The following is a 14177-nucleotide window of genomic DNA, read 5'->3' as shown; positions in this document are numbered from 1 at the left end:
ACAGGAGGCAGAACGCTCGTCCTCTGGGCTCACACAATGCACCGTAGTGCTCACCTGTTGGCAGAGGTGATCCCTCGGGGTCAGGAAGAGGATTACAGACCAGCAGGAAGTCCCAGTGATGTGGAGCAGGGCCCATCTCAGGGCCGTGGAATCCTGGCCAGCAGAGTCCCCCTGAGGCAGGCCACTGCTGCTCCTTCCTCCCTCCGAGATGAGCAACTGGACTTTCTGGCAACTTGAGTTAGTACAGGTGATTTCCCCCTTCCCCTTCTTCCGCCTCCCCCGCTACTCCAGTTCAAGCCGTTGTTTCTCAGTCTAGTTGTGTAGGACACAGGTCCCTGGCCCGTGCTGGTGTTAGGAGCCTTGCGCTCCCCCCAGCTGAGGCAGTGGGTCGCCAGTCTCGGTCGGCCACTCATCACGGCACACGGCACACGGCAGCAACACACGGAAGCTCACACTGACCTCCCAGCTCCAGGGAGAGCTGTTGTTCACACTCTTAGCTGTAGAGGGCGCAGCTCACTGGCCCATGTGGGCATCGAACCCGTGACCTTTGGCGTTAGGAGCACGGCGCTCCAACCACCTGAGCCACTGGGCCAGCCCCTGTGCAGGTGATTTTGCATTGACCTTCATGGAACTGTTTTTAAGAATCAAGCAAACTGGTGGTTAATTTGTAATTGAGGTTCTTTTCCCCCAGGCATGATAAAAATATGTGCATTTTGTAATATGTCATACCCTGTTTTAAAATGAGCTTTTAAAGTAGATATGGTCAGGCCACCTGCACCCGCCTGTGGCTGCATGGAAAGGGTGTCTGTCTCCGTTTATAGAAACGTTTGTAGAACAATTAACCTACGTGCAGGCACACACACCTCCAGGTTTATGGGTAACTTTTCCCCCACTTTACTGCACTAAAAAGAAAACCAACAAGCCCAAAACCTAAGTCCCCAATTGGGTTCATGATAAGGGGACACTTGGAGCCACTGTCTGGGGCTGCACAGACCAAGGTTTACATGGAGACACTGGGCTCTAATGAGACTGGAGAAGCCGCTGCACCGTTCGCTGCTGTCTCCTCTTCCTTCCTTTCGCCATCACACCCCGTTCACGGCCATGTAATCCCCCTCGGGGTTTCTGAGGAACGGGTGTCTCCCGTGAGCGGAAGCCACATGCAGGGCAAACTGGGGCGTCCTCGGGGTCTCTCGGCCAGAGAACTCACCTGGTTTCCAGGTATTTCCGCTCAGCTCGTGCATGCTTGCCCGAGGCAGAGCGCCCGCTCGTGGGAACACGTCCACACTCCATGCACACGCGTGGCTCCTGCACAAGCAGCACACCCTGCCTGCATCAGGGTTTCACAGAAATGCTTGTCATCCAGAGCCGTGTCCGTTTCTCCGTGTGCAGAGCTCTTGCACCGGGTCCCACATTCGGGGGCCTTGTTTAGTTAGTCCCAGCACACCTGTCTGCCCTCAGGTAGGCGCTCCGCTGACCAGTGGGCATGGAAGTTTGGTGGGGCCTGAACTGCAACCTCTGACCTCAGATCCCAGTTTTAAGAACAATTCCTAAGTGCAGTGGGACGCTGGCAAACAGACCAGAGGCTGTTGCTGCTGGTGACCTCGCGACACACAGCTGCACACCAGGCAGCTCTCCAGCCCCCACCCTGCCTCCTCCGCCCTGCTGACCTCACTTTGTCCAGCAAGCTCTGCAGCAGACCAGCCTCCTCCATCACCAGAGGCAGGGCTCCTGCAGCCCCAGGCCCCATGCGGCCCTGCCTCCACCCGGCATCCCTCTGCCCTCGGGTTGCCCGGCTCAGGGCCTTTGTGGTGGATGCCTCTGCCAGGAGGGTCTCTCCACTGCGACTGACCCTCACTCTTCTCCCAGCCCAACATCTGGTCCGGGCTTCCTCCCACTCACATGGGGTCCTGGTTGACGCTGCCTCCCCAAAGGTCACTGCTCACGCTGCCAAGGCCTACGGGCTCTAAGCCGTGCTGACCACATGCCCAAATGGCTGGGCCACGGGACCTACCACGTAGGTGCCCATGGGCACATGGCCAAGTGAGGACCTGGGACCCCACCAAGTCCTCCCTCAATTCTCTGCCAGCCCCTCGTGGGGCCTGGTACTTCCACTCCCGTGACACCCAGTCCCGCCAAGGGCAGGCCCTGTGCTCTAGGCCCTACATGTGAGTGCCCCGGGCACAGCCCACACTTACCCAGTGGGGACTGAAGGACGGCTGTGCTCTCTGGGTCCCTCTCCAGCAGTGACTGTCTACCTTGCCCAGGGCCCAAGGAGACACGCTAGTGAACAGCTTCACACACCTCAGTGAGTGCAGCGGCCACTGTTTTCGCACACTCAGACTACAAACTCCATAACCACTTTAGAACATCTTGACACCCAAAAGGTACCCCGTGTTCACATCCCAGTAACTCACCAGCAACCCCTTTCCTTTGTCTCTTAACTCGCCTGTTAGGCACACTTCATAAGTGGGTCATACGTAGCCTGCGACTGTCAGAATGACTGAATTATATCCCACTGAGTGTTTACTACGTTTTGTTTAGCCGTTTATCAACTGCTGGGTGTCTGGGCTGTTCCCACATTTTTGGCTGGTGCGCCTGCTGCTGTGAACATGCATGTGCAGGTTTATGTGGCCGATCATTTCTCTGGGCGGACACCCAGGAGCAGAACTGCTGGGTCACACGGCAACGGAGCACGCTGGGAGCTGCAACTATTTCCACAGCAGCCACACCTCATGTTCCCACCAGCACCACCACAGGGTTCTGATTTCGCCACATTCTCAACACTTGTCCTCCTCCCTTCCCTGGGTGCACCCACACCTGGGGGTGTGGCCACCTTGGGGTGTGGCCACCTTGGAGGCGTGCTCTCAGTGTCAGTCTGTGCATTACACAGACTGTCCCAGTGGTCAGTCTGGGACCCCGTAATTCAAGGGGTCCCCTCTAATCCGATGTTCTTTGCTGATTCCACTTACAGGGTCCTTTCAGCAAACTCCTCCAAGAGAACAAAGGCATGGGGGCATTTTCTGCAATTGTCTGATTTTTATGCGGAATAAGACCCATGAGATCCTTCAACATAACTCAGATTTTTAAACCATTTTATTCTTCTACTAACAAAAATCATACAAAGAACCTGTAGAAGGAAAACATGAAATCCACCTTAACTGGCTGCAGTTAGTTACACAAAGGTCAGTGTGGAAAGGCTGCGTGGCGTGGAAACCACAGACACGGTGGGCAGGCACAGACACGCCGCCAGTGAGCCGGTCCCGACCAACTCCAGGCTGACCAGGACAGGAAGACGGGCCGACCCTCAGGCCCAGCCCACCTGCGGCTGTTTGGCACACGCTCTGGCCAGTGGTCACTCTGACTGCGACGCTGGCCCTCCAGGCTGCACAATGGCTCCTCAGAAACATTTGGAAGCACACACTTAGCCTTTGCCCAACATGAAATCCACGGCCTGAGCCAATTCCTGAAATGCCCATGGAAGCCAGAGAAGGCCAAGGGCAAGGCCGTTCGGGCCTCTTGCACAGACACAATCTTTGTGGACTTGATTAGCACTGACATGCTAGGTGTTTAGACAAGTAAATAAGCCCGACAGAAAGTGGGGCACTGTTACTGCAGCCTCAACAGTGCATGTGACCACGATCGCCAGCAGAAAGACCACAAGGTCAAGTGCAAAGCCTGCCCTAAAAGGCTGTCACCGTCCCCTACCTGCGGTGGGACAGACACAAGCTTCAGGCAAACAGCTCAGTGCCCTGTGCGCCCCGCCCCCCCAGTCCCTTGGGACATGAAGAGAGGACACGGAGGCCAAAGGATCGAGTGCGAGTCACATGGAATGGCGCGGTGTGCGTGCGGTTCTGCAGGTGAGGAGAGCTCTTGTTCCATGTCCCCCAACGCCACGCCGCTGGGATGGGCCTGCCGGAGCTCAGGAAAGAACACAGCCGGCTCACAGGCCCCCATCTGGAGCACAAACCCAGCTGGGTAACCCACCCCGTGTTCCGATCAACTGGGTTCCCTTCCCAGATGTCCCCAACCAGGTGGGCACCTGACCAAGGCCACCGGCTGAGCCTGGGGACCAGGGTGTGGGCAGAGCTCGGTTTTCTGCCTTTATTTAGGGAAACACACACACAAGGATATTCAAAGGAACAGACAGCTGGGGGCTGACCGAGGAACCGTTACTGAGCCCTCACTGGGGGCTGACCTTTCACCTTCATAAACGGACCCTAATGGCCCAAGGGTCAGAACGGACATGTGACTGCCGCAACAGACTGGGTAGGTGTAGCCAAGGAGACTTAATTCTACAATCCAGAGGCTGAGTGCATGGCCGTCACGAGACGGACAGCTGTGTCCCGGTCACCCGGGTCCCCTCAGGAGCACACGGTGCACCCAGGGCATCCCATCTCCCCTGAGACTTGAGGAAACCTTTTCAGTCATGCACTGGCTCTCAGCCTGGACTGGAGAGCCCAGTGGTTTTCTAGAAACTTCTGTAGCAAACCACGCCAGCAGGTCAGGCCAGGGGCAGTGTGCGCGTGGCACGGCCCCCAGGCCCACCCAGCACGCTGCAGAGCGGCCGAGTGCTAGGAGTAGATGGTGATCACCTCGCGGCCGCTGCCCCTCACCAGAAGCACCCTGTTGAGCCCCTCGGTCAGGACCTCAAGGAACTCCATATCTGGGGCAGATGAGTTAAGGCCACAGCTAACCGGCCGCACGTGTAGCCCAAAGCTTGAAGAGAGCGACTGACTGACTCAGGGTCCCGTGTCGTTGGGACTCGGTTTGAGGAAGAGGATGAGAACCGAGTCAGGGAGAGCCAGGCCCCGGGGTGGGGAGGGCCCGGGCAGGGGCCCCGGCGAGCAGCCTGCAGCACCGACCCCACCCAACACAAGGCCCCCCCACCTGACCAGGAACCTAGAGGGGACCCCACCCCACGTTGGGCTCTGGGTACAGGCACAGGGGAGCCACGTGCTTGGCAGACGTGTCCACAGCCCAAGACACCCAGACAAGCGCTGGTCATCAACGCGTAAGTCCCTAAAGCTGTGGGCAGTTTGAGGCTTAAAGCTGACAACCTGGCCGCTGACCTACCTGCCCTTTGATCCCCCAGGGGAGGGGGGGCTGAACCCTGGAGGATGGCCCCCTAGCTACACATCACTGGGCAGCCAGGAGCCGGTGGGGGGGCCCACCCCATGCAGCACAGGGTGGCTGATGCACATTGGGGGGCTGGGAGCCCCGCGGGGCACAGGGCTGACCTGTGACCTCTGAGGTCACAGCCTCCCGCTCCGTGCTGGACACCCTCACCCACCAGGAGGGGCCTTGGGCCCCTGTGGGGACAGGGCCTTGATGAACAGAAAGGGGATTGAGGGGCCTGGAGGACGTGCTGAGAACGCTCCGAGCGGACCTTCAGCAGACGCCCTGTGGACTCGGTCGCCCCAGCTCAGCTGGTCCCAGAGGAGGAGTCACACACTGGTGCCCCTGGGGCCGCAGCAAAGTGCGAGGACAGGAGTCAGCCCACGTCACAGCCCCCAGGGCCGCGCCCAGGAAAGGATACAGTTCTCGTCCCCTTGCCGGTTCCTGGGGGGCCCGGGCATGTTCAGCAGAACCAGCTGGGCGTCCTGGGACTTGTTCAGGACGACCCCGTTGAGCTTCACGGCCGTGTGCATCCTCCTGACATTCGACTGGTTCCTGGGGGAAGACGGCCACTCTGCACCCCGGCTGTGAGGCTGGGTCTGTGCCCACCCCGCCCACGTCACTCCGCTGCCCAGGCCTGGCTGAAAGGCAACCCAGCTTCTCACGGAATCATTGCCCAAAGGCCCCACGGGACAATCGTGACGCGAACCGAGGGGACTTGTTTAGCAGCTGAGGACCACAGCCTCCAAACACTTCACACTCAGCACTACTACTGCTGCCAAGCTTCTAGTCTACGAGCAGCTGTCCGCACAGGCGAACGAGGGCTTTGGCGGCGAGCTCGCTGCTTGGGCACAGAAAGGGGCTCACACGAGCACCGGCTCTGAGCTGCTTCCACCTGGAACCCCAGTGTTCAGGCCGGACCCCGTCTGTCGTGAGTCCACTAAACCTAGTGCACACGGCAGCCGCTCGCTCACACAGGATGGGGCCCAAAGAGACCCCAGAGATGGTGAGGAACCAGGTCCCTCCACCCGGATCCCACCACCCTGTGGTCTGAGGTCCTGTGACAAGAGCCGGACATCCTGGCCGAGATGCGTTCCCCGAGGGGCCACCTAGCTCTCGACCCTCCCAGATGCTGGGGCTCTTGGCTACGGCTGAAAGTCAAGAGCTGGCCACGTCCAGAGACCTAGACATGGCCCCACCCTCACTGACCACCTGGTTCTCCAAGCCCCACAGTGGGCACAGCGCCCATGGGGCTGACTGCCAGTGTCTTGGGCGGCCTGGGTCTCAGTGGCCCCCAAGACAGGGCCCCAGCCAAGTACAATTGAGGAAACTGAGACCCAGGTACTCGGGAACCTGCAGACCCCACGGCCCCGGCTCCCCCCTCGGGAACTGAGCTCCAGGAAGCACCTGCAGGTGGAAGTCTAGGAGCCCCGCCCACTGCCGATTCTGGGGTCACACATGGGAAATCCATGGCTAGCCCTTCTACAAGGTCCCCCGTGCCCCAGATACAAGAGGGACAGGCCTGACAGAGTCTGTGAACGAGGGCTCAGAGAAAGGCCTGCAGGACAGATGACCAGGCCACACCCTTTGGTCAACTCCACCCTTAAGGCAAATAAATCCGGTAATCACCACCAAGTACCAAGAGGAAACAGGGACCCGGACCCTTTATTTTTGCCCTCCAATTCTGTCTGATAAAATTAGAGATTGGGTCTCTGTCCGTGGCACAACGGGAACGTTTCCTCATCAGAACCATGAATGAGCCGCCTGGAGAGACCATAATCAGCAGTGTGCATGAAACAGCAACAACGCCAGAATACGTGTGAGCCATTAAAGGATCTCTTAAGATGAAGAGTTTGAGAACACACACAATCATGAAATCGGACGTTTGGGTCTGGAAGGGCCGGTGGTTCTAGGGCAATGAGCCCCCTTTGGGGTCAGAGGTGCAGAAACTAACAGCCGACCGTGAATCAGAAACACACAGACTCTGCCGCAGGGAGAAAAGCTTCACAACAGAGTCTGGAGGCTGGGAGCTGGAAATGGGGGTGGGGGCCCCTGGGCAAACTGGGCATTCCGGTCCCTGGCTCCCTGGCCTCGGAAGACAGAGGAAACAGAGGAAGACTGCACAGCACACCCCAGCAGGACCCCACGGTACGTCACGCATGTCAGGTGTGGGCTGACCTCGCCACCTTCCAGAAGCTTCCCTCAGCCTAGCCACGAGTGGGGCAGATGGGAGTAGGCCCTGGGCAACGTCGGTCTGCATACTTAGTTCAGGGCATGAAACAGCCTTTCTGGCCCACTTTCTTCTGAGTTTCCCCGCCTGCAAGCATCCAAACCCCGACCCTGCTCATTTCAGGGGTCGGGGTACAGGTGTGCGGAGCCCCACCTGCGCCCTCGTGGCCGTGTGGGAGCAGAGGGGTTCTCTGTCGGGCCATGGTTTAGGGAGAGACCCTATTCCTGTGTCTACATGTTTTTGTTTACTTTACAGACTTTATGGTGGGGGTACTATTAAACTTATGGAAAAACAGAGCAGAAAGTAGAGCCCTGTATGCCCCCCCCAGCACAGTCTCTCGACACGTCCATCCGTTTGCTCCCTCAATGAATCAGCACTGTCCCGTGTCCTCGGTGTGTGACTAACTCAGGCTTGGGGGCCAAAAAAGGAAGTGCAGCCACTGGTCCCCAGCACTGCCCTAGGCTGGGGAACGGGGAGGGACGGAGGCACCGACAGCAACCTCAGGGTCCTGCCCTCCCACGCGCCGGCCCGGCCATCACCCCTGGCCCCCTGGCCATGGGACTAAGCCCCAGCCTGACCGCACACAGAATTCACCCACATCCCCCTTCACACGGAGGTTAAAGGACGGCCATGTCCTCCAGGCCAGGGGACACAGGAGATGCTGGCCCTGCAGAACTGACTTTCTATCAAACCCCTTGACTGAGGGGTGTGGAAGAACCAACCAGCTGCGACAGAAGCACACACTCTCCCGTCAGAGAGGCTCAGGACCAGCCGCCCGATCTCCGCTCTCATGGGCTGTTTAGAGAATGAACCTCGCGGATGTGCCATGAGCCGCTCTGAACCAAGGACAGCCAACTAAATAGCAACTAAACAGCCACAGCAGTGCGGGCAAGCTCCGCCTGCACATGGACACGCATGCGTCACAGGATACGTGCACACGCAATCATGCACACACGCTCTGCGAGGGGCCGGGCATGGGCAGCAAGCAGGCTAAGAGGTGTCCTAAACCACGCGAGTGACTTACAGGTTTCCCCATTCTCTACATGGGAGAGAAAACAAAGAGCACGTTACTTCAGTGACCGCGACGCACACTTCACCACGGGCCCACCCCTGCTGCCCTTTCCTGGCCTACCTTGGTCCTTCTCCACGAGGAGGGTTCTAGGCCCACAGGCCTAGAAAGCCCCTGGTCCCTTTCTGACACCCCGGGCTTTAGGGTCAGGTCACTGAAGACCCCAGGAGAAGCCACGCTGCTGTCCTGTCCCAGGACCCAGCGCTGTGCAACTAGGACTCACTCCAGGATCCCTCCCCGGGCGCAGTCACGCTGTGCCACCCATGGGCCCCTCTGCCAGCCCAGGGTCTTCTCCGCTCAACAGCACAGACGGAAGCCAAGGCAGGGGGACAGGCTGCTGGCCCTGGCGGGCAACCTGGCCATCAGCGGAGGCCAAGCTGGGAGTCCCGATCCATCTAGGAGCCCTAACGTCTAGCTGCTGTGAGACCCACCAAGGGCTCAGACAGGCCGGCTTCACAAGTGACACCGCCAGGGCCCGGCTAGCTGGCCCTGAAAGGAGTGTGGCCCTGGGCAGGTCCCCTACCCTCCCAGGCCTGCCAGCTTGCAGCTGTGTGTTGCTGTGACAGGCAGGGAAGGGGGTTGGCTCAATGCAGCCAGGACCTGCCACCGGGGCCCACAGGCGACACTCACGGCTTCAGGCTGAAGAGATCTTTGAACCCAGATATGCCGACGTCTTTGTTCTTATACTTCTCCGCGATCAGCTTCTCTTTCGTCCAGGTCATCTGCACCTTGTCCGGCGTGGGCGGGGCTTGGGTCCTGGCAGCCACCACAGAATGGGACGCAGTGTTCCGGTCGTGGATTAGCTGAGCCTGGTGGGAGGGCGGGGCAGCGACGGGACTCACCATAGCTGGTCTCCAAAGTCCCTCCGGGAGGCGGCAAGCATGGGCAGGAAAAGACGTTGGCCCATAGAACCAACAGAGCTTCGCGACCAACCGGACCTGAGGATCCCTGAACAGCCTCCCACATGGGACCCCAGAGCCGCCCCCACCCCTGGTCAGTCCCCCTTCCTCTCGGGCTTCCAGATCAAACTCGTCGCTTCCTTCTCTCCTCCTGCCTTGCCCCTGAAAGCCACTGAGAAAAGACCCAGACTTCCACGTTGACTCAAGGGGACATTCACCCCTTCACCATCTATCCATCCACCTCCATCCCTCCATCCACCTATCCATCCACAGCAGAGGGACCACCAGGGAGTCCATGTTTGGGGTAGGCGGTAAGTACCATGGAGTTTGGGGATGGGTGTGGGAGGAGAGAGATTCGGTTACACAAAGCACCCGGGACGCCTGTGTGCAAAGGCGGTGCCGACCGACGGCCAGAGGGAGATGGGGGAGGCCTGTGGGGATGAGGGGCTCAGGGCAGGGCTGTGCTGGGCTGCTGGGCCACGGAGCCTGGGGAGGGGTTAACAAGTCAGCTCTCGGAGGCTCCGTGGCTGCTGGCTGGAGGATGGAGGGGCAGGACGGTGGCCGTGGGGGTTCGAGCAGGAGATGACACAGGAGAGGAGGGGCTGTGCCCCGCTGGGACCGGTCTGAAATAGACTGCACGTGTGGGGCTGGCAGGACAGCCCCTGGCCCGGCCTGGACGCGGCCCAGAGGCTGGTGAGGGCAGTGATCCCGGGGGAGGAGGTAGAAGGCCACCTCGTTCACAAAACCAGGGCTGTCGGGACAGGCTCCAGGTGACGACAGCCCCGTGGGGCGGGGGAGCCAAGGGCCCTGCGCCATCACTGTGCCGCCTGCCACCTCCGCTGCAGGTGCCGCACCCCCACGCACCTCCCTCTCCCGCTCCGTCTTGGAGAGCTGCATCTGCTTCACCATTTGTGACCTCTGCTCCATGAGTAGCGTCTTCTCATAGGTGAACGCGGAGATGTCGCTCTCGCCCTGGAAGGTTCCAGGGCACAGAAGACAGTCAATGTGCAAAACAGTGTGTTTTCACATCACCCGCTTCACTCGGTGTCTGGACAGCGGCTCAACAACGGGCTGCCGGGCTCCTCCCTCCTCCCCTGGGAGGGTGAGCGTGCGTGCGCGTGTGGGAGTACATGTGTCCTCCTGTGTGCATGTGTACAAGAGTGGGGATGAGCACGTACGTGGGTGACCATGTGAGCGTGTGTGCAGAAGCGTGTGTGTGCGACAGCCCTCACAACCAAACACTCCCCCCCGCCCCCCCCCCGGCCATGGCCCTTCCTAGCGCCCACGCTCACTAATTCACGAGCCGCCATGAGGAGGAAAACCAGCAGCAGCTGAGCCAGCGCAGTGTGTCCAGGGCTCTGGACAAGGGCACTGCCCAGCTGCGGCTACGAGCACACAGCCCCGTGTGAGGCACAAGCTCAGAAGTAACAGGAGCTGCTCTCTGTGCCCAGGAGAGCCGGCTGCCGGTGCAGGAGAAATCTGTCTTCTGCCCGCTGACCAGAGCTCAGCCCTCTCCTGACCTGGCCTGTCCCTCAGTGGGTGACACTGGGTCCCCCGCCCCTCGGCGGGATTTGTGACCCCCACGTGCACCACCCCCCAGCATTGGGAATGCCGCCCACAGGACCGCCGTGGAGCTCTACGTCCGCCTGGCAGTCCCGTGAGCTGGACGTCATTCCCTGACACTTTCTCGTGAGTCACTAGGCGGGAAAATTAACTTTTATGCATTATTTTTGTATCAGCTCACTCTACTAAATTTTACTGAATAAAATGTTTATTTCCTTGGGTTTTCCTGGTATGTAAATCATACCACATACAGAAAAAAAAAAGCTCCCCATTCCTAGTACTTAAGGCTGCAACACCCCGGAGGCCAGACCTTGTGGCTGGCCAGCCGCGGATGGCCCGGACGCGCTGACCCTCACTCACCGTGAGGCGCTTTGGCTCAGGCGCTCTGAGTCCATTCCTGAAAGCCCATTTATTCTTACTTCCCTGGTGCCCTCAATGATATCTCCTCATTTTAGAGAAAAGTCTCAGCAAAGCCACCAAGCTCACTCCTCAACGGGCTTTTCTGAAGCTTGCTGGCCGCAAGGACCTCCTTCCTTATCAGCGGCCCTAATTCTTTATGGTTCAATTTTAGCCTCTGGCCACTAGCCTCCTGTCTCCTCGTACATTTTCACACTCCCCCCAGCCCATGGCCCTCAGGATCCCTGTGGGTCTCTGCCTCCTGAGGACTCTAGAGTCCCAAGCACCCAGCCCCTGGCTCTCTGTGAGGCCATGTGACTCAGCATCCGGCATGTCTGTGTCCTGCGGTGCCCTGGAGGGGGAGGCCAGCCTTGAGAGGGACCCAGAAACCACAGGAGGGGCAGGCGGGACCCTGCACACACCCCCCCAGACGGAAGGACCTAACTTGGCTGAGGTCTTCTCCTCACAGGACCCATCTCCTCCGACAGGAGAGCCAGCAGAGCAGCTGAGGGCAGGAGGCCGGCTCTCACTTTCACAAAGAAAACACCACTATGTCCGTAATGCCACAGCCGCTTTCCACTTAAACCTAATTAGCAATCGTGAGTGAGATCAAGGAGGGCTGTAGATTTGAACAACGTTATCGTTCAATACATGGCACCAGCTACCCACTTGGAAAGCTGAGTAAGACCAGTGGCTTGGAAATAACTAGTTCTTGCAAAATTGTGACACTGACTCCACACCTCCTCAGTACTCCAGTACCCTCCTCAAATGGGGGCAAAACCATTTGCACCTTAATTCCATTTGGCTTCAGATAATTTAAAATTGTATGAGATTCCTGAACAAGGATAGCAAAAGCCGATGGATGGTTACGGGATGGGGAACAACAAAGGGACGCGGGAGCCACCAGAAGACGTCCCCGCAGCCCAAGTCGGGCAGTGCAAGCAACACAATGACGAGTGTGGTGAACAACCCAAAGTGCAAAGGAGCGAGACACACACACACATGCACTGACACACGTGGGGGTCCCCACAGCTCAGTCCCCCTCCTGCACCCTGGAGACTCGGGGACACGCTTCCAAAGCAGAGTCTGGAGAAGGAACCACTGCGACTTCACAGCAGAGGCCACAGGTCCTATGAGGGGTGGAATGTCACGTCCCCCTTACAGGACACACTGGGGAGGGCGCGCCCCCCTGAGGTTCTCCATAAACCAAGTCCAGTCTGCCATGAGAAAACCTAATCTGGGGGACATTCTACCAACACCTGACCCTTCTAAACTGTCAAGGTCATGAAGAAAGAGAAACCACCACAGCGCAGAGGAGCAAGTACAGCACATGGTCCTGAGACAGAGGCCACGGGAAGGATGTGAGATGCTGAATTGGGAGCACAGTGGGTGGTGACCAGCAGGGCCCACCCTCGTGTGACAACCATGCTGAGGGCCCGTGTCAGCACCGGGTGGCGGGAACCTGCCTGAACCGGCCCCCCTGCACACGCCCCAGGGCCAGACCACAGCAGACTAGAACCTGACAGCGGGCCTGCCCACGCCGGCGCCCTCACCATCTCCACCACCTCCACCTCGGCGCTAATCCTGAGGTGGTACAGGAACGTCTGCAGGTCCTTCTTCATCTGGATGCTGTTGTCGTCCACCTGGGCCACCGTGAAGATGCGCATCCGGCACTTCCTCCACACCTGGGGGGGCCTTGCATGAGGTCCCAGGGCCGCCACCCCACGTGCCTCACCCCGTGCCCCCCTCCCACCCCCACCTCCCGCGCCTGCCCCGCCTACTGTTGCCCATGACCCCGCCCACAGTCCCGCACCCTCCCCGTGCCCCACCCACCTTGTGCTGCCGCAGCAGGAAGGGCAGCAGCATGAGCAGGCCCCCGTCGTGCACGATCCACCACACATCGATGTTGCCGTCGCTGAAGCGCTCCTGGTTTTGTGGAAACAGGTCCACGTTTTTGGCCACCAGCAGGGCCTGCTGGGCCGCCGTGGTGTCGCGGACAGTGTCTGTGGAAAGGAAGCACATGGGTCAGCCGGACACCAGCCAATGCGAGAGTCCCCACAAAGCCCCCACCTGGGGCGGGGCCCAGGGTGGCCCTCGCTCCATCTGCAACTCCACAGGTGACATGGGCACAGGTGGCCGAGCTGGGCACCTCCACAGTGATGGCCAAACGGGGGGATATGGCGGGGAGAAGGCGAAAGGGTGGCTGAAGGCTTCGAAATGGCCTTTGCCTTTCTTTTTAGGTGAAACAGCATGGCTGTGCCCGGAGGGCCTTTGGGGAGCATCTCTTGGGCCACAGGAGACGCGACCCACCGACAAAGTTCCTCCAGGAGGAGGGATTGTCTTCCTCCTTCCAGGACTCTGGCCAGGCCACGAGCACCGTGTTGTGCTTCATGCCCCCCAGGCCGGCCGACTGGATCAGGTGCGACACACCGTCCCGCAGGTTGGAGGACACCACCAGCTGGCAGAAGCCTTTGCTCTTCTCAGCGCTCATCAGGGACCGGATGTTCTGCAGAGAGGCCAGGGTCAGCGCCACAGCTCCCGTGGAGCAGGTGGGAGCGCTACGTACCAGCCCCACCCAACCACCCCCCACAAGGGGAGCCGGTGGCACTGGACAGACCCCGCCCTGATGTCACTACCTCGGACTAAGGCCAGAGGCACAGGGCAGGTGGTGCCTTTGGGGCCTGAACTCAGGACCTGGCGTGAGCTCCAGGGGACCGCCTGTGCGAGTGCGTGTGCATGCGTGTGTGTGTGTGTGTGTGTGTGCAGGAGACGGGCAATAATCATTGCTGTGCACACAACTCCACACGGTTCTTTGAACATGACCTACGTTGTGCCAAAACCTCCCACGGTTCACTGGGACCTCTCAGGGCCTGTGTTAAACATCTGGTTTATGGAAAACCTCACT

The 14177-nt window shown here is 59.4% G+C and overlaps 1 protein-coding gene across 13 annotated transcripts in view; it reads right to left on the bottom strand.

Moving 5' to 3' along the window:
• Positions 1–3062: 3062 nt before the first annotated feature.
• The window catches only part of SLC12A7 (solute carrier family 12 member 7), a 77953-nt gene continuing 66838 nt past the window's right edge, over positions 3063–14177 (bottom strand). For 8 of the 13 annotated variants that reach the window (XM_081052947.1, XM_081052951.1, XM_081052953.1 and 5 more), the window contains exons 18-24: positions 13583–13778; positions 13106–13275; positions 12826–12957; positions 10178–10285; positions 9045–9223; positions 5537–5670; positions 3068–4663 (exon numbers count right to left, since the gene is read on the bottom strand). In XM_081052947.1, the coding sequence (XP_080909073.1) occupies positions 4572–4663; positions 5537–5670; positions 9045–9223; positions 10178–10285; positions 12826–12957; positions 13106–13275; positions 13583–13778 (1011 nt within the window). In that variant the 3' untranslated portion in view covers positions 3068–4571. Of the gene's footprint in view, positions 4664–5536; positions 5690–9031; positions 9224–10177; positions 10286–12825; positions 12958–13105; positions 13276–13582; positions 13779–14177 lie in introns of all 13 variants that reach the window. The other 5 variants (XR_013993595.1, XR_013993596.1, XR_013993597.1 and 2 more) reach the window with 2 other exon arrangements.

The sequence above is a fragment of the Rhinolophus hipposideros genome (assembly GCF_964194185.1).
Source record: "Rhinolophus hipposideros genome assembly, chromosome: 7".
Classification (NCBI taxonomy): Eukaryota; Metazoa; Chordata; class Mammalia; order Chiroptera; family Rhinolophidae; genus Rhinolophus; species Rhinolophus hipposideros.
Note: the sequence above shows the minus strand (reverse complement) of the source record. Positions and strands in the feature narration are given on the sequence as shown.